This window comes from Chlamydotis macqueenii, chromosome 8 (genome assembly GCF_036417535.1).
Source record: "Chlamydotis macqueenii isolate bChlMac1 chromosome 8, bChlMac1.mat, whole genome shotgun sequence".
In the NCBI taxonomy this organism is placed as follows: domain Eukaryota; kingdom Metazoa; phylum Chordata; class Aves; order Otidiformes; family Otididae; genus Chlamydotis; species Chlamydotis macqueenii.
Genome location: NC_141563.1, coordinates 17449540 through 17467894, shown reverse-complemented (window position 1 = coordinate 17467894; position 18355 = coordinate 17449540). Strand labels below are relative to the sequence as shown.

Here is an 18355-nt window from a genome sequence, read left to right as displayed (position 1 = left end):
CACATGATACAAACATAAAAATTACTTGTTTTAATTTAGCATGTATTTATGCTGTTGTACATTTGACCAACTACTACCTTTCTTGTGCAGTAAGATCTGCAATCTACAAGTATGTTTATATGCCCTTCTAAAGTTAGTTGGAATCCATGTTTTCTGCAAGGTATACACAACGGTTCTCAAATGAAACTTCTTATAACCTCAGTTGCTGTCACCTCTCTGTATTCTAATAGGAAATTCCCATCTACTCCTGCCCTCCGTCCCCATTCCACCCCACGCATCAGAATGGATACCAGGGTAATCATAAACAATGTCAATAAAAACCTTCCCTGTGTGGACGGATTCAGTGGGATTTGGATTTAGGCTCTATATCACTACCTGTGAAAAAGCAAACTAGCTTTTCCGTATTAACAGATGTTGTATGTTTTGTACAAACTGATTTAAACTTATTTGTATGGGGGAATTTGTAAGGAATAGATGACTTTTTTTTGTGAAAGAAGTTCATGCTAAATGAAGTAATCTGTAGCTTTCAACAGCAAACTTTTGGCATCTGTGTTTAAGATCCTGTTTGTCTCCTTGACTTACATTGCTATTAAGGTAAAATTGTATGCTTTGTACTTAATACTTGGTCCTATAATGGCCTTGAAAGCAACTTAGTCAAGAATGTGTTTTTCTTTTGTTCTAGAAACATCATTTTAGCATTTGGTGGGACTTTAAGACACGGTCTCATTCCCAATCTGCTTGGCCAGGGGACACATGCCAGATACAACTGTCGCGATGCTGTGTGGTGGTGGCTTCAGTGTATCCAGGACTACTGTAAAATTGTTCCAAATGGATTAGATATTCTTAGGTGTCCTGTTTCTAGGATGTACCCAAGAGATGACTCTTCTCCTCAGCCTGCAGGCACTATGGTAAGGATCACTTCTGATTTAAGTATTTAAGACGCCTATAAAGCTTTAATGAAAGGATGTAATTTTTTTTTAGGTACAAGAACCTGTCGCTCTCTGTTGTTTATGTTGAAATTTGATTATAGCACAAGAATTATCTTTTACGCACTTCTCACTATATCTGCATCACGTGATTAGACAGGTGCAGGGAGTTGGATGGAGAAAAAAATTCCATCACCTTCTAAATTTTTTTCTTTACTTTTTGTCTTGAAAAAATGTTTATATTAAAAATTATGTACAAAGTATTGCCATTGACAGAGGTGCTACTGAAAATGTTGGATGCTTTTCTTTTGAAGTACCATAAACTAGAGGCTAAGAATTGCTACTATTTGCACATTAGATAGACCCTTTCTACTCATTTTTCATCCTACCTTTCACATATCGTCCAAACATGCAATCAATCTAGGATCAGCCACTTTATGAAGTAATACAGGAAGCAATGCAACGACACATGGAAGGTATAAACTTCCGAGAAAGGAATGCTGGTCCGCAAATAGATCAGAACATGAGAGATGAAGGTAATATATATAGAACACTTGCTATGCAATGCAAAAGATTATGATTATATTTTATATTTATTTCCTCTAGCTATTGAAAAAATATTTTGGAAAATGAATTACATTTAATGCAACTAAAACTATATTACTTTAAATACATTTTAATATTTTAAAAGTGCCTCATTAAATGTTTATCGTAAGCAACTGTTTATATACTGGGGGTTGGACTAGATGACCCTTAAAGGTCCCTTGGCACCCAAACTGTTGTATGATATATTGTGGTACAAGTTATCTTTAAATAAAAGTTCACTTTAAAAGCACAGTTGCCTTTGGAAACTCCTCTCAGATATTTTGTTTGGAGTTTTTTTGTTTATGTAGAAGGTCTGGGCTGGGATGTGGGCAGGCAGTTGGGGTTTTGTTTTGTTTAAAATAGAGACTTCACACATTATATTCTTGCTTCGCAGGTTTTAATGTAACTGCAGGTGTTGACTCTGAAACTGGCTTTGTCTTTGGGGGAAATCGCTTCAATTGTGGCACTTGGATGGATAAAATGGGAGAAAGCGACAGAGCTCGCAACAGAGGAATTCCAGCTACTCCAAGGTACAACATCCAGGCTTGGAGGGGGGGGTGTGTGGTTTTTTTTTTTTTAACCTGAAATTCTTCTGGTGAACTACTGTGCCTTCCATTAACACATCTGAGAGATGATCTCTCAAATGTTCTAAATATTTCTGCCTACTAAGTTGTTAATGGTAACTTTTTATCTTTGTGCTCATTTGAAGAAAAAAAAAGATGTGTTTTCAGCAGGTGAAGCCCTCAGCGTCTGGCATGGACTTAGCTCCATGATGAGTCAACTTCTCAATTCAAGTAGTAAAACGATGTTTAGGAAAAACTAGATGCTTGTAGTACTAGCAGTACTCCATTATTTAGACTTACAGGAGATACCTGTTGATAATTGTTACATTGTTTGAATACTAGTTATTTAGAATTCAAAAATGCCTATATCATCGAAGTTTTTTAAAGTTGAGATTAAACATTTTAAAAATAAGCTCTTTACTGTGTGCTAGCAAACTGCTGCAGGCATCCTGCTTGAGTTAAGTACAGCATCAGTTTCAAATCATTTGCCATCTGTGGGTGAGAGCTGAAGGAAAATATTATCTTGTTTGGCAAGTCAGGTAAATACCTTGGGAACCAAGAGAGGTTGAGGCACCTGCCCAAGAGAGGTGAATTTAGTGATGCTGGAGAAGAATTTTACATCAAGCAGGCAGTAAAACTCAATATGATATAATTTGAAATTTATGCATATGGTGATTATCTGAATATCACCTGAAAAAAAGAAGCAAGCCCAAGAAGTGCATTGAGCGCTTATTTCAGTGCTTAACTTGTGACTTGAGTAATCTATTATGGCAGATGCATTAACTAAGTTAATAAAGTGCATATGCAGGTGAGAACCTTTGTATTGAACACAGTTATAATATCAGAGGATGAAGTACAGGAAAAAAAAATATCTGTTAGCCAGTTTACAATCAAGCTCGTTCCCTGACTGTTAGCTGATAGAAAATATTGCCCATTTTCCACCCTTTCTTCTGTTGGTTCTTCGTCAGGTCCTACTGATCTAAACAAAAGTAAATTGACACAGTCTGCTAATATTCTCTTATTTTTGGCCTTTCATGAAAGTCAAAAGAACCCTATAAAACTGAGTGTGCTTAAAAGTGGCAGATAAGCTCCAGCATAGATAAAGTTAAGATATGCATCCAGGGGAAAAATAGTCTGTACCATGCTTATACAATGCTGTCAGAACTGAGCTACGGCACAGGAAGGAAATCTGAGTCATTGGTAGCTTTCCGAAATAATATTTCAGTATGCAGCAACAGCCAAGAAAGTGAATAAAAAAATAATAATACTGGGTATCATGGGTAAAAGTTTTTAGAACAGGACAAAGGACATCATTCTGCCTCCCTGTGAAACCTTGTGCCTGCAAGACGCACTTGTATCTTGAGTGTTATGTGTAGTGCTGGTCTTAAGGACATAATAAAGGATTGTACAGAGCAGCTAAGACTCAAAGGGATGGAGTAGCTGCCTTGCAAGGAGAGACTGGAATGTTTAAGGACTCTTCAAGAGAGTATGGGTCAGAGATGAGTGAAGTTTAGAAAATCATAACAGTAGTGATGATGGAGCTGTTGTTTACAAAACACTGCAATACTCTAGAGCTTTGGGATGCTCATGTAAGAGAAATAGGGGAATAGTAGCAGAATACAGAAAAAGAAAGTGTCTGAGATTTTTTTTTTCAGTTACTTATTGAGCTTTAATAGCTTTCTTAACATAATTCTTGGGTTTTTATCATTATTATTATTTTAGAGATGGCTCTGCTGTGGAAATTGTTGGCCTATGCAAGTCGGCTGTTCGCTGGTTGCTGGATTTATCTCGAAAAAATGTGTTTCCATTCCATGGAGTCACTGTAAAGAGACATGGTAAAAACCGGCATATCTCATAATTGTATTACTGGAGTATAAAAATAACTAAAACGATAAAATGGTGGCCATATAACATCAGGGATGATTATCAAACTACTCAAAGTTTAGGGATAAAAGGGGAAAAGCTTGGGAAAGTATCTTTTTCAATTAAAATATTTTGTTACTCCAAGAATTTATTAAGAGTTTATATTGCCTTGTCAATATTTCACATAATTTATTCTATGTATTAAAGTGTGGAATTTTGAAGCATAACTACTATTTCTCAAAATCCATATAAGTGACAGGATTATTATGTATTATGATGATAAGCATCACTCATTACAACAAAGCTAACTAAAATGACACAAGACACTTTTTTTCTTTTTTTTTTTTTTTTTTTTTTCCCCCCCCAATATTCACAATACATAAAACCACTTTTTGTGAATATTTACATAAATATTTTTACATGTCCCTTATGTTTCAGAGAAATACTGCTCTGGTTACGAAGTTACTTTACTTTGAGTTTACCCAGCCCAAGTGAGTTTAGATGCCCTGTAAAGCCTTTTTACTCTTCAGTAAAAGATAACATTGAGAAACAATTAATTTAATGGTTCTTTTATTCTATTTTGGGAAATGTGACTGGACAGTCACATGTGACTGACCTTTTGGTCCTGGACAGTAAAGTTTTTTAGGTCATGAACTTAACCTGTCACTTCAGAATTTCTTAAAATCTATGGCTAGCATAAGACAATTTAGAATTCAGTACACAGCAATATTATCATCTATAGATGTAGAAATTATATTTATAGGTCTTGTCTTACTTGTTTTGTTCCAGAATCATAAGCAGCTTTTTTTAGATTCCATTTGATGTGTGTGTATTTCCTGCTATTGTTAATCTTATGTAACTGAGTTTACATTTCATTTATCTACTGTTGAATCTATTTTAAAACCAGCCTTAATTCCTATCTACAATCTATGCCTTGTTTCTTAAGAATAGGTTTAGTGTTAGAGTTTCTAGATTTTCTTGTTCTTCTGGCAATACCATATTTCCATTTTTTGTCGTATTGTCCTTTTCGCTATACTCCAATCGTAGTTTTAGAAAAACAGGTAATACTCCTGTCCTTGCCTAATGTACAACTAATGTACAATTCTTTACTATATGTGTATCTCAATCAAGAAGATATCTGTAGCACAATTCTGCTCATTAAAACCTGATGTTTTTCTAGTCTCACTTGAAGTTTCAGTGAGCTGTTCCTGTGAACTGTAGAATTGGCCTAAACATGGGGAATCACCAGCTGGAGGGAGAGGTGATCCTAGATCTGCTTCTGTTACATTAAGTGTTAGGAATTCAGGAAGAGAAAGCTTTTAGAAGTGACACATCCTAATGTTTTGACACTGTCTTTGAAGTCTCAAAAATAGCAAGAACATGTACACCAAGTACTATAAAAGAGCTGACATGTTACTATACTGTTTGCTCCTAGCTAATTGCAAGTTAGAAAATGTTGTGTAAAAAAAAAAAAAAAAAAAAGTTGTGCATATGTTGGAGTTGATCTGTGGTATAATTCAACTTTAGATAATACCTTTTTTCAATGCTACTATAGCCTTCATTTTGTTAGAAGTATCTTAAGTAAAATTTCAATAAGCAAAACAGTAAAAATAGATGTAAGCATACTTCTGGTGTTAAAACTGAGGCTGTTTGCAGAAAATAAAACCTGTATGTAACACTTTGCAGGAAAAGAGGAGATGATCACATATGATGAGTGGAACAGAAAAATTCAGGGACACTTTGAAAGGCTGTTCTTTGTCTCTGAGAACCCAGCAGATCCTAATGAGAAACATCCAAATCTTGTTCACAAACGTGGAATTTATAAGGACAGCTACGGAGCTTCAAGTCCATGGTGTGATTACCAACTCAGGCCAAATTTTACAGTAGCAATGGTTGTGGTAAGTGAGGGGGAGAGGCGGGGAAAACATTTGTACTTAGAATTTTCACTATTACTGAACTAAGCTTGCATTGTAAGCAAGCTTAGTTCATCTGCATGGCATTATATCAGGAACATACATTGCTTAGAATAGCTCTTTGAAAACTTTTCTTTTACATACTTTTAATATTGTTCCATCTTGGGGTATCTCCTAAAAAGACATCCTGTACAGGACTTACCTAAATGAAACTGATGTCCAGTGTATAGCTACATTAAATTTGCAGTGTTCAACTGTATTCAGAATGTCTTTAAGGTTAGGTCTGGGAGGCTGCTTTTCCTGTCAAATTAGCTAAAAAGCATGGGTGGTTTGTCTCTATCAGGTTTATAAAGAGGTCCAGTAATAATACTTGGCAAGTGTATTTAAAATAAAATAAAAATTAAAAAACCCCCAGCACTGGATAGCTTCTGTCTTCTTGCTTATTCTGACTTGTAGGTTCTAGAAGCTGATTCAGAAGTATGAACCTTAGGCTTTTTGTGGTCTTCTCATTTGTATACAGTCCTATGTGTGTACATGTGCAGAGTTTACTCATTAAATCTTTATTATTTTATTAGGCCCCCGAGTTGTTCACACCTGAGAGAGCTTGGAAAGCTCTGCAGATAGCAGAGGAAAAACTGCTTGGCCCACTAGGCATGAAAACCTTAGACCCAGAGTAAGTATAGTAGAAATAAGAATAAGTGTTAATTACAAAACATGCCAGTAATAATTATTTGACATGTGGGAGTAGTATTTATTTTGTTAAAATCCCCAATATATACTTGTGAAATAAGGCTGCAATAAATACTTCCAGAATATTTTTTTTCATTTTAAAAGTACATGCAATTGTTTTTATTTATGTAGGCAATCACCAGATGTTTCTGGATGCCACAAGCAAGTCATTTTTGGTGTCATAAAAGATTATGAATTTGTGGCTTGATGCATACTTAATGTATGATACAGTGCACAGCACTACAGTTTGAGTAAAAGCATCAGGGAAAAATTACGAGTTCAAGTCATTCCAATACTTTAACCATTTTCGCACTGGTTTAAACCATATTTAGAATTCTATTGTCATGTAAAATACAGAACCTGGTGGAGACCTCCCTAACTTAACCATCATTAAATGTAAATGTCATGACAAATTTTTGCTTCATTTCTGCTTTCTGTTTTTATGTCTTACTTCTGTTAAGGCTTTGTTTGCATAATTATTTATTTTTCTTGCAGTGATATGGTTTATTGTGGAGTATATGATAATGCTCTTGACAATGACAACTATAATGTGGCCAGAGGCTTTAATTATCACCAAGGACCTGTAAGAGCCAGTTTATTCAATTTTAGAAAAAGTGCTGTCACCTTTTCAAACTGACAGCTATAATACTAATCTCTTACCATTCTTTGCTTAGGAATGGCTGTGGCCAATTGGATATTTTCTTCGTGCCAAATTGTACTTCTCAAAGTTGATTGGTCCTGAGATATATGCAAAAACTGTAGTTATGATTAAGAATGTTCTTTCTCGCCACTATGTTCACCTTGAAAGGTAAGACATCAGTTAACACAGATTCAAAATACTCATTGAAGCTGGTGGTATCCACTGTCCAATTGCATGTAAAAAGTACAGATCTATAATGTAAATAGCGTCTGTTTTCTGCATACAAAGTTCACTGCTATATGTGCTACTGCAGATCTCATGTCAGGTTTGAAGTACAGGTGAGATCTAGAGCTTTTTATAGATTGCAGAAATACTAATACTTAGTGAAAACTGGGTGAAGTAACCCTTATGTAAAAGTTGGGAATCTATTTTAATACAAAAAAAATTAATTTCAGAAAAAAAATGTTGGTGAGTTGTTTTTTTAAAAAAAATTAGAATATCTCAAAGGAACCTGCAAAACAAAACAGTTAAAGGGCTAGTAGTGACAGATTAAAATTGTGGCAGATAAGTCCATGCAAAGTATTGTTAGGATTTCTTGTGTTATAAATGAGGAAATCAGTAGTGACAGTATTTCAGAATCTTAATAACCTCACTGTTCTAAGAAGGCAGAGGAACTTGTTTATAGCCCTTAAATTTTCCTTTGCATTTTGAGTTCTCCTTCTTAGAAACCAAATCCATGCTATTTTCCCCCTTTTTCTGTCATATTTTTAATTATTAAGGATTTGAGACAAATGAAAACAAACAGAACAAAGATCTTGCCCTTGATATCTATCTCTTCCATATAACTTTTTCTATGGTACTTAAAATATGCATTTATTTGTACCCATAAGAGTAACTCGGTTTTGGTAGGACTGACCATGACAGAAGGATTTGTCTAACTACATGAGGAAGAAAAAGGATTTTTTTTAAGCAACTTTTTGCCTTATGTAGTGTCTTGTCCCAGTGTCTTTTTTTGGTAGTATTACCAAATAACTTGCGGTTTGGTAACATACTTGGTTTTCTTTCTGTCTTACTACTTAAATAGTGTACTCCTACTGTTTTGCTATTTCATTTGTATACAGAATTGTTAATGTAGTAACAGGCTCAACTTACAAGTATTTCTGTAAGTACATTAGTTTGTGAGCTTTTTCTTCATGTGGAGGGGAAAAAAAGGCTTATGTCCTCATGCTGCCTTCACTTTTTACTACCATGATCCAGTTTCAAGTGTAGTTTGAATACTATTTGGTTATCTCAAACATCATTCATATTCTTCCAATTGTAAAACTACCTGAATGAGAAACAGGAGCAACATGCCAGTAGTGTAAGTACTATTAGTACCAGAGAGTCTACTTTGAACGAGAGGCACCCTCACAAAAAAAATACAATTCCCAGCTGCATTTAAAAAAAATAAATCATTCTTAGCTATTGAAGAACACACTGTCCCTGTAGGACAAAAAAGACAAAAGACCTTCAGTCATGGTTTTCAGTTTCCTACTAAGATAATCTTCTAAAAGGTTTTCAAATTAAAAGTTCTAATTTCAGTGTATAATCTAACAACAATACTACTTTGTTTTTTCTTTTATCAGATCATCCTGGAAGGGGCTTCCAGAACTGACCAATGAAAATGGACAGTATTGCCCTTTTAGCTGTGAAACTCAGGCCTGGTCGATTGCTGTTATCCTTGAAATCCTTTATGACTTGTAAATGTTTATTTTGATTTGATGAAACTTGTGTGGTCATCTTATTACTGGGCATAAATGAACACTTGGCTTATACTGCAAGGGAAGTGTCCTGTTCTGCACAATCACTTAAGCTGTGTCCTGGCTTTCAAAGATGCTGAATACCAGCAGCTCCTATGCTCTATAACTGCATGGGGCTTGGGTTTTTTGAAAATCGGGTCATGACAAAAAAAAACCAAAACTGCAGTGCACACTTGATGCAGAAACTTTTAGTAAGGAGCAATTTTAAGAATATGCACAAAGATTATTTTAAGTAGCTTTGGTTTTTCTAGAAGTTTAAAACCAAAATCTTAATGTAACAAAGTGAAGTGGCTCTTTCCTGAGCCTAAAATATGAAGAACAGCTCTTATGTTTGTTTTTTTTCCTTTGTCTCTTTAAATGCATGCTTAAAGGGGAGTAGACTAACCTGTCACTTTCTGAGTTTGGTATGCTCTGTGCTGCAGCACCATATGTTAATGAAGGCAGAATATGTTGTCTCTCGATTGAACTGTATTGCAGGGACTTTTTTGTATGTTCAGTTGAACACTCCATTCAGTAACCACAGAAATAAAGTTTACAAATACTGTAATAAACCAAGCTTTGAAGTTAAATGGAAAATTTTTGAAAACTTTAAACTACTTTCAGATTTAACTCGTGAGCAATAATGAGGTAATATCCTATGTTAATACATTTTAAATGTATTTAAATACTGTGGGCCATGCAGCAAACTTATTTCTTCTTTTAAATCTGTCTTTCACCATGAGGAATCCATAAGAAACGTGCACTGCATACAGTGCACAGCCTGTATGTTAGGGGAGGCCAAAGATATAGAAGCCAAAGTGCTTGATTGTTTAATTAATTTCATTTATTGAAGAAGTATGGTCACCTTAGCCCTTGATTCTTAGTAAAATCCTGGCTCTATTGAAGCAGGTGGAAACACTTAACATCAGCAGAGATAAGAAGATGAGGTTTCTAGGCCCCTTGAAATTACACCACTAAGAATAAGCATGTTACCTCTCTGTGGTGTTCTTTGGGAACAGCATCCAGTGAACATGATGCAAACCACACATGTTCTTTAGTATTTGCATGCCTGCATGCCCTTACTGAGTTCAGTTCAGTGTTCCCAATGAAAGGGTGGCTGACAGAAGAGCAATTCATAATTCTTAACACTCTATTCATGTGATTTTATTTTTTTTCATTTTCATGCAATAAACAGGCAGAAGGACAGGCTGACAATACTTCCCACATCACAAAGACAGAAAGCAAAACTGATACTGCATTTCTTAATGTTAGACAACATATTGTGAAAAAAATTACACAGTATGTAATTATAACACACTAATAACATGTAGGTCAAGTTTTTATTATATCCATATTTTAAAGTTTCCCTACCCTGCTTAAAGTACAGTGCAAGTGTGCTCTCTTGTTCAGGGAGATGTGTTACAGATAGATGCATTTAAGGGCAAGCTAATAGGCTGAAGATACATGAATTGTTAGAAATGTCTATATTCACACTATTTATTTGAACGGTTAGCAAGTATTTGAACTCCCTTTCTGAAGTTCAGTACTTAGAAGTTATGATTAGGGAAGGTCTATATTATAATATCTCCGCTTTTGAGCTGTTGCAGTACGGGGCTGGGAAATTTTTATTTTCATGACACAATGCATGACAGATGTCGTTTGATCGAAAACATTAACAGGATTGTCAGCCACATTATTTTTTTAATATGCAAGAGGCATATAAAGTATTTTTCATAATGTACTGAACTTCCCAAAATTTTTGATAATGATATTGAGGTTTATGTCCTACTATAGCACTAGCTTTTTACTGTGTTCCTATATCATTATTTGTCATTTATCATTTCAAGGTATGTCTTGTAGCTCCTGTGGTTTAGAAAGTAGGAGCAATATGGTAGAATAAATTGTTCTGACTTGATGAAAACACTTCAAAATTGAAAGTGTGGCTTAAGAGCTATGACTGTTGAAAAAGATTTTCACAAGGTGTCAAGCTATGTACATTGGCAATAACACTCTTCCAGTGTTGGGGAAAAAAAAAAACAAACCCCATGGGAAATTATTCAGTAAAACCTTCCTATGTTATGACTCATAACTTTCCACTGTTTTATAAACTGCATTGCTGATAGAGACTGCATCTTTGTCACTGCTAGTTTATTTTTTTAATTGAACAGTAAAATTTCAAAGATAAATCACCACTGTGTACACAAAAATACATATGTTATGGAACTTCTAAACATGCCCATATGTGCTTCTGCACAGATTAGTTGAGCATAGTTTTAGTGACAGATAAATATTTTAAATAGGAAAAAAAAATATGTGTAATATTGGTTGACTTTGCTGTTAAGTAGCAACAAAAATAAGATTTGAGGTTATAACTGGGGGAGGTTGGTGGTTTGTTTGGGTTGGTTTTGTTTTGTTTTAATTACAAAGCTACTCAACACTTTGTCAAGCCAGATAGTTTAAAAACGAAGAGGAAAGAAAGCAATGTTAAATCTAACACTTATGAGGTGATATTTATCTAGATAAACTCTATACCTAAGTCATAATCCCCTAAAAATAGCTGACTTACATTGACTGATCCTGAACTGTATTTTAATTCATTAGTATAATTCATATTATACATTCAAAAACTTCTAGTAATGCAAAGTTATAATTGGTAAAAAATGTTTTAGAAATAAGCTAAACAACTTTAGTAAGAACTATGAATCCATTGTGTTCCACTTGATCCATATGGTATTGAGACTTTTTTTTTCTTCCTCCCAATTGAAATAATTTTGACTGTTACCAGTGTTCATACAGTTAATAGCTCTTGATTTATTCAAAGATTATTAACTTGAGCATTCAAGTAAAATAATGTATCATTCTTGCACTGCATGTTGTAATGTAAAATGGAAAGATGAGTTTTACATGTCTGTCTAGCACAGCAACAACTGATTTTAGAAAATGTCATTATTCATTTATTTCTGAAATGCACAAAATAAAATTATTTCAGAGTTAACCTTTTCATGTGGTTGTCTGGAAAAAAAGCCAAACATTAGAGATGCTGCTGCTTGTTTGGTTGTTGGCAATTTTATACACATCAGAGAGATCATTAACTCCTCAGGTCAAATATTAGTAACAAAAAGTGCTAACAAAAATAATCAATTAATTAAAAAAAAAACCAACCAACAAATACATAAGCTTGAGCCCTACACACAGATTCTTATGATTGTGTTGATGTTGGCTGTCTCAGCTGGGTTTGAGTGGGATTGGGCTAGAAGAGCTCTACATGTCCCTTCTATAAATTATTGTGTAATTTTAAGTTACAGTATTGCAAATTCCCTAAAAGAACAGTCCTAAGGTATACTGACTAACAGCTGCCCAAGTGACGCAGTAGTTAAACTTGTCACTGTAGAGAAGGAATTACACTTGCCAGCTCTGCTCTGTAAAATCAGAGTCTCGCAGCACAGGTGACTCGGATAGATAAAATGTCTTTTGCAGCTACCCCCTTGCAGTGCATGCTTTATAAAATTAGGATTTTTCTAACCCTCTGTTCAACCATTTCCTTTAAGTATTTTCTATTATTCTATTCTAGAATACTTTTGATTTAAAATATCCTAGTGAAAAAAAAATTGTTAAGGAAATGTAGAAATGACCGGTTTCTGAGTTGCTAAGAAGTGGGGGAGCTGGTAACTTGTAGCTGTGAAACGTCCTGGCACCTATAGGAGCTCCATCGAGGAAAAAAATGGATGAAGTGTTAAGTGTCGATGGGGCAGGTTTCTGCTGCGAGCGGGAAACACATTTTAGTCAGAAAATTTGAGATCTGCCCGCATTGCCGTGTTATTGAAGGTCACGCTGGAGAGAAAGCTACCCTCTTCACCCGAGAAAGGCCTTCCCCTTTCCAGCCGGCTGCTGGCCGGGCTGCGGGCCCAGCGGCCGACCCTACGGTGGCTCCCCCGCGGCCGCGGCCTTGGTGCTGGGCGGCGCCCCCAGGCCCGTCTCCTCAGTGCCCGCCCGCCGGCGGGAAAGCCGAGGGGCGGGTGAGGGAAACGCGCCGCTGGGAGCGCTTTCTCCCTCGGCGGGCCAGAGCGCGGGAGGCTGCGCCGCAGGGCGGCCTGTGCGTCAGCGGCGTGCGGGGCAGCGGGAGTGGGCGACAGAGTCGTAGGGTGGGTGTGAGTGGGAAGGGACCTTTAAAGGCCACCCAGTCCAACCCCCCTCTACCAGGAGCAGGGACATCTCCAACCAGATGAGGTTGCTCAGGGCCCCTCCCAGCCTTGCCTTGGGTCATCAGGTTGGTAGAGATACAAATAATTAAAACTGTGTGCTCCAACCAGCCTGCCACTGTGTCTGGCATTTACTGCGGCTACTGCGTAGCTGTGCGTTAGTTCACATTTAAAAGCTTATTTGGGTTGCCTTCCTGAGCGTACCTCCCTTTCGGGGCACAGCCTGCATATGTCCCCCTCCGCAGGGCAGCGGAGCGCCTCGTAATGCAGGAGCAACCATTAGCAAAACACAGCCCTGCTAGGGCATGATGAGAAGAGTCACTCGGAGAAGCCTCCCATAAACCTGCGTGAGTTGTTGTTCAACACAAAAAGCGGGTGCAGCACCATCCAGGGTAGCGAGTGTTCCATTATGGGTGAGCTCCACCTCTACTAGGGAAACAGGTGAAACTTGCCCTGATGGACAGAAAGGTGTGTTGGTTTTTTTTTTTATTTTAAATGAGCCTGTAAACAGGAGGAAGGAAAACGGATTTGCCTATGAGTATTTGGTTATTTGGTTTGTTGTGCAAACTTCGGAGCTTATACACCTTTAATTTTAAGGTAGCAGCATGAGGGAGAGCTCAGCCCTGAGAGTTACTCACTGTCTGTGAGACTTACCTGTGTGTTTGGTATTTCACAGAAGGTGCTTGCTAAATTAAAGCAGAGGCTTTGTGTAAAAAGGCAGCTGTCCAAGTGGAGCGGTGTCCATTTAAAACGGTGAAAGGGAAACTTGATTTCAGAGCATGAGCAGCATGTACAATGCTGAACAAGGTGCAACTTCTTTGTTACTTGTTTTAGTAATTACTGTTTCTCACAGGGCCAAATTCCACAGCAGAATTAGCATGCAAACTTGCCAGCAGTTGTGGTAAGAAAACGAACCTGAGAGAAATACAGGAAGAAAACTGTGCCGCTGGTGGTTAGTCAGGTGGCACTATTCGCCATCTGTACTGCTGCAGTCTTGTAAGTTTCTGTAGGCACTTCCACAGTCCTGTTGCCTGGGATGCGTTTGTCTCATTCTGTAATGCCTCCTTGAATGCTTTTCTTTCAGAAATGTTTTTGTGATATGTCTGTGCTGTCTACAACCTTTCACCTACCAGTGGCTGTTCACCCTGTACAGTAATCTCAGAGTACTATACAAATGAAGTTTAGGATTATTGACTGTATTTGACAAATAGTAAAATTGTTTACCTCAAGTCATGTAAGCTTATGTAATTTGTGAGACCTAGGAGCACTTCCCTTCTCTGTGCCTGTGTGTGTGCCACACCAATATCTCAGTACAACTTCAGACGGAGACACTATTCTCCCTATAACTCCTTTTTGCCATGAGAATGAAAGCTGGCCACGAAAGAAGAGAACTGTGCTGGAGCCTGGCAAGGGTCTTAAGTTGGATGGCCTGAGCTCCAAGTACTAGTAGAGGTAAGTTCCTCATATTAAATTTTGTAACAAACATAGATTCCTATATTTCTGAGTTCTAAGTCTGATTTCGGCAAATAAACCAGAATCTAACTTTGTGTAGTGCTGAAAAACGTAAGATGGCATCTTGTAATCAGTTCTAGAGGAAGAAAGATACTTGCAATCACTTAGGACTCACAGACTTGTACGTACAGTTATTTTAAAGCATGATGCTCTAGAGTGGGGAATGATAACAGTGGAAGTCTTTTTTTAAAGTGTTTTTTTAGAGTCACAATCACATATAAATCTTTCTTTCAGCATTCTTGAATTTTTATTTCTTGCAAGTGACCTCTCAAGGGAAAGGTTTCTACAAAATGAACAATCTGTTCTGTTGTAGGGTATATTTAGGAGCTGTTTGAGCTGTTTTTAAAATGTCTTTGTAATTGTTCTTACAACCATTTTCTGTAAGTTCCTACTTACAGCCTAGACCTGGAGAGTAGTATCTGCTCATATAACATGCAATAAAAAAATTGTTTTTAAATGCAAAAGTATGTCTCACAGCTGCTTGCATAACACCCTGAAGAGTAACATAATAACGAGGTAGTATTGTCTTAGCAAGATCAGTCATTGGAGGGCATTAGGAGATGAACTGTTGTTGAGATGTTTTGTAGTATTATGCCTGAGGAGAGTTTGGAGTAGAATTTTGAAATAAGTTGGTATATAAGTTTTGTGTGGATGTGAATGATTGATTTAAACATTGTGGGTGACACAGGAAAGGCTCTTACTTGAATGTATGGTAACTCAGAGACTAGCACTGTGGGCTGGCTGGAGGTAAACGTCTCAGTAGAAAGCTGGGGATAGAACCGGTAAGAATAATGTAACTTTTAATCGTAGCTGAAAAATTAACTTTTCCAACTTCATAGCAGTGGGTGGCGCCACTTTGCCGCTTTCCATTGTTAAGGCTCGTGCTAAGACTCAAGCTCGGTTAAGACCGGGCTGTTCCGTTCTGAGAAAGGCACTGTATTTCTGTACAGCCACATTCGCTTCTCTGTGTTTTAATGGCTGAAGTCTCCGATCCCGCGGGTCAAAATCGTAATAATTGTTTTAGATGTTTAGAAAACATTTTGGTGATATATACTTACGTTGAGGAAGCGGAGAGGATTAAATTTTTGACAGTTTGATGTTTTAAAGTGATAATTGAAGCTAATGAGTAGATTTCAGTATTAAAAAGTTCAGGAATCTCTTCATCTCTTCAAGAATCTATTTATCTCCTAAAGAATGGGAAATGCTAGGATATGAAACAAGGTGTATGTTAAGCTTTTTTTTTTTTTTGCATCACAGTTCATCTAATGATTCTGTAATTGCTCATATTTGTATCTGTCTCCTTATGTTTTGTTTATATACAAATAAATTTAATGTGACAGCTGAAAATAATTATGCCTGGGCAATCTTTCACTATAACTGTGGTTATTTTAAATTAAGTATTTTGTTACATGGATTTTTTAATGACATTCAGCTTGCACACAGCATTTTTCTAGGACAATCAATTGCAAATGGAGAGGCTAAAATGATGAAACTGTAATTGAAAAGTAATAATTTGGACTCAGGAAAACTGTGTAGTGCTCAATTTAGTTGCCAGAGTTTGCTTTGAATGCCTTTGTTCTCATGAAGTATGAAAGATTCATAGGCCTGAGATTTATGTTGTGATATTGTTAGTTAAAAATAAATGTAAGGCTGTACTCTGGGAATGAAAGCCAGTAAAGGAGAAGTCCAGATAAGAATACGTAATCTGGACGTACACAAGCACTGAGACGTGGTAAGAAAAAAAGGATAGAGTGATATGAGTTAGTAGATCATTTTAAGTGGCTCAGAGCAGCTTTATATAAAATACAATAACAAAATAAAAAATAGAGTCTGTAGCTGAAAAAATCTAGAGGTGCATCTCTCCTACAGCTTTAAGTTCTAGCCATCAGCTTTATGTGTTTTTAACGGGCTACATTTTCTAGCAGTTTTTCCAGTTGCTGAAGGTGAGTGGGAACGCCACATTTTCCAGATAATTTTGTAATTTGTAAAGCCTGTAATCAGACCTACTGTGACAGCTGTTAAAGAGGTAGTTTTGCTTTCTAGTAATGACTGTCTGGCTAGTACTGCTCCAGGTCTCTCCCCAGGCCTCTGGGGGCCATATTGGTGTGTTTGGTGCAGTTAGGTTACTCCAGAGCTTTCCCAAGCCCTCCAGGTACCATTCACTTAAATTTAAGCTGGATCAGAGTAATGTAGGGTAATTTAATTTCCATGCCTTGAGTAATCACAGGTTTACTTTTGCATAATTCTGGCTTTGGACAATTTATACACCTTTAAGCAGCAGTTAAAAGTAGAAATCAGAAGTATTAATGCTATAAATTGTTGTTTGTTCCAGAGTAGGGGAGCCTACACTGTGATTTAATACATTGTCACAATAGGTTCTTTAAAATAGTCATACATAGGGGATTTTTGCCTTTCTTGAAATAAGAAGTGGTACTTTTGTAAGAATCAGTACAGAACAGACTCTTAATTTCTCCTGTATTCCCAAAAAGTTGATACAATTGTGTACTTTGAATTTTCAAATTGGAGAAAAGAATCTGCAAGAATATTAAAACCAAATAAAAGCTAGTTGATGAAAAGGTGTATGTGTTAGTAGGAGTAGACAGGTCTTCATCTGATTGTTTCTATGATGGTTTCAAAGCTGACCTTTGCACAAAAATTCCCTAAAAACATGAAGAGTTTGAAGATTTTATGCTGGTGTTATTAGAAAGTTTTATTCTGTCTGTGCTGGAAGATGGACTAGAGAAGTTTAAAAGTTATAGTATTTAAAAAGTAAATGTTTATTCGTTTAGTAGCTGAGATAAGAAGCCTTCAGTCAGGTAATTAAACCTCTCTTCCAAATTTCACCACATACTTTTCATCAGTGATGAAGTAATTGCACTTAAATATTTGTTGAGAGGGAGAGCCACAGCATTGCTGTTTGGAAGAGAATCTCTTGGAAGGCGTAACTTCTGTGTTTCAGTCCATGCTTCAGTGCTTCCATTTTAACTTAAGACTGATGGTCTGAAGAGCAACCTCCTGCTTGGTGGTTCGTGAATCCTCCAGAAGAGTCAGATGTGGTAATGATTAAGGGAATAAAATTAGAATATTTTTCTATGTTGTACCATTTGCCTTGATTTTTCATGATCCTCTTCTGAAAAAATGATCAAAAGTGACTAATAGCCTACTGTTCAACAGTATTATAGCAAAGGTTTATTATGTTGTAGAAGTTTTGAAAAAGAATAGGCATTTTATTTTAAGCATTATTTGTAGTTTTTAACTGTACCATAATATCTTAGCTCATCACATTCATGTTGTATAAAAGAAAACCAATTTAACACAATTTCTGTTAGACTAGCAAGACATCTATTTGTAATTGTTTTCATGCTAGAAAGCCTTTACTCAGAAAGATTTTGACATATTTAACTCTTCGACTGTATCCATTTTGGATTCTGTAATCCCGTATAATCTCATTGAAATTATTAGACTGAGGTTGCTTAAATTAGCAGTATTAATGTTGCATTGAAGTAATTGCTTTTACATATATATATGTGTATTAGTAGATTAATTCTGAGATGAGTCAACTGAATGCAAAAAGCAGGGACCTGGGTTACAGTTTATGAGGCAGCTTTGCAAAGAAACTTTTTTAAACAATTTTAAAATTTAATTTT

At 36.4% G+C, this 18355-nt stretch overlaps 1 protein-coding gene across 4 annotated transcripts in view; it reads left to right on the top strand.

The window, feature by feature from the left end:
- The window catches only part of AGL (amylo-alpha-1,6-glucosidase and 4-alpha-glucanotransferase), a 36572-nt gene extending 26999 nt beyond the window's left edge, over positions 1-9573 (top strand). For 3 of the 4 annotated variants that reach the window (XM_086754020.1, XM_086754021.1, XM_086754023.1), the window contains 9 exons: positions 683-908; positions 1351-1462; positions 1906-2041; positions 3797-3909; positions 5624-5835; positions 6426-6523; positions 7075-7162; positions 7254-7387; positions 8845-9573. In XM_086754020.1, coding sequence (XP_086610146.1) covers positions 683-908; positions 1351-1462; positions 1906-2041; positions 3797-3909; positions 5624-5835; positions 6426-6523; positions 7075-7162; positions 7254-7387; positions 8845-8962 — 1237 coding nt within the window. In that variant the 3' untranslated portion in view covers positions 8963-9573. Of the gene's footprint in view, positions 1-682; positions 909-1350; positions 1463-1905; positions 2042-3796; positions 3910-5117; positions 5174-5623; positions 5836-6425; positions 6524-7074; positions 7163-7253; positions 7388-8844 lie in introns of those variants that run through there. The other variant, XM_086754022.1, reaches the window with a different exon arrangement.
- The last annotated feature ends 8782 nt before the right edge of the window (positions 9574-18355 follow it).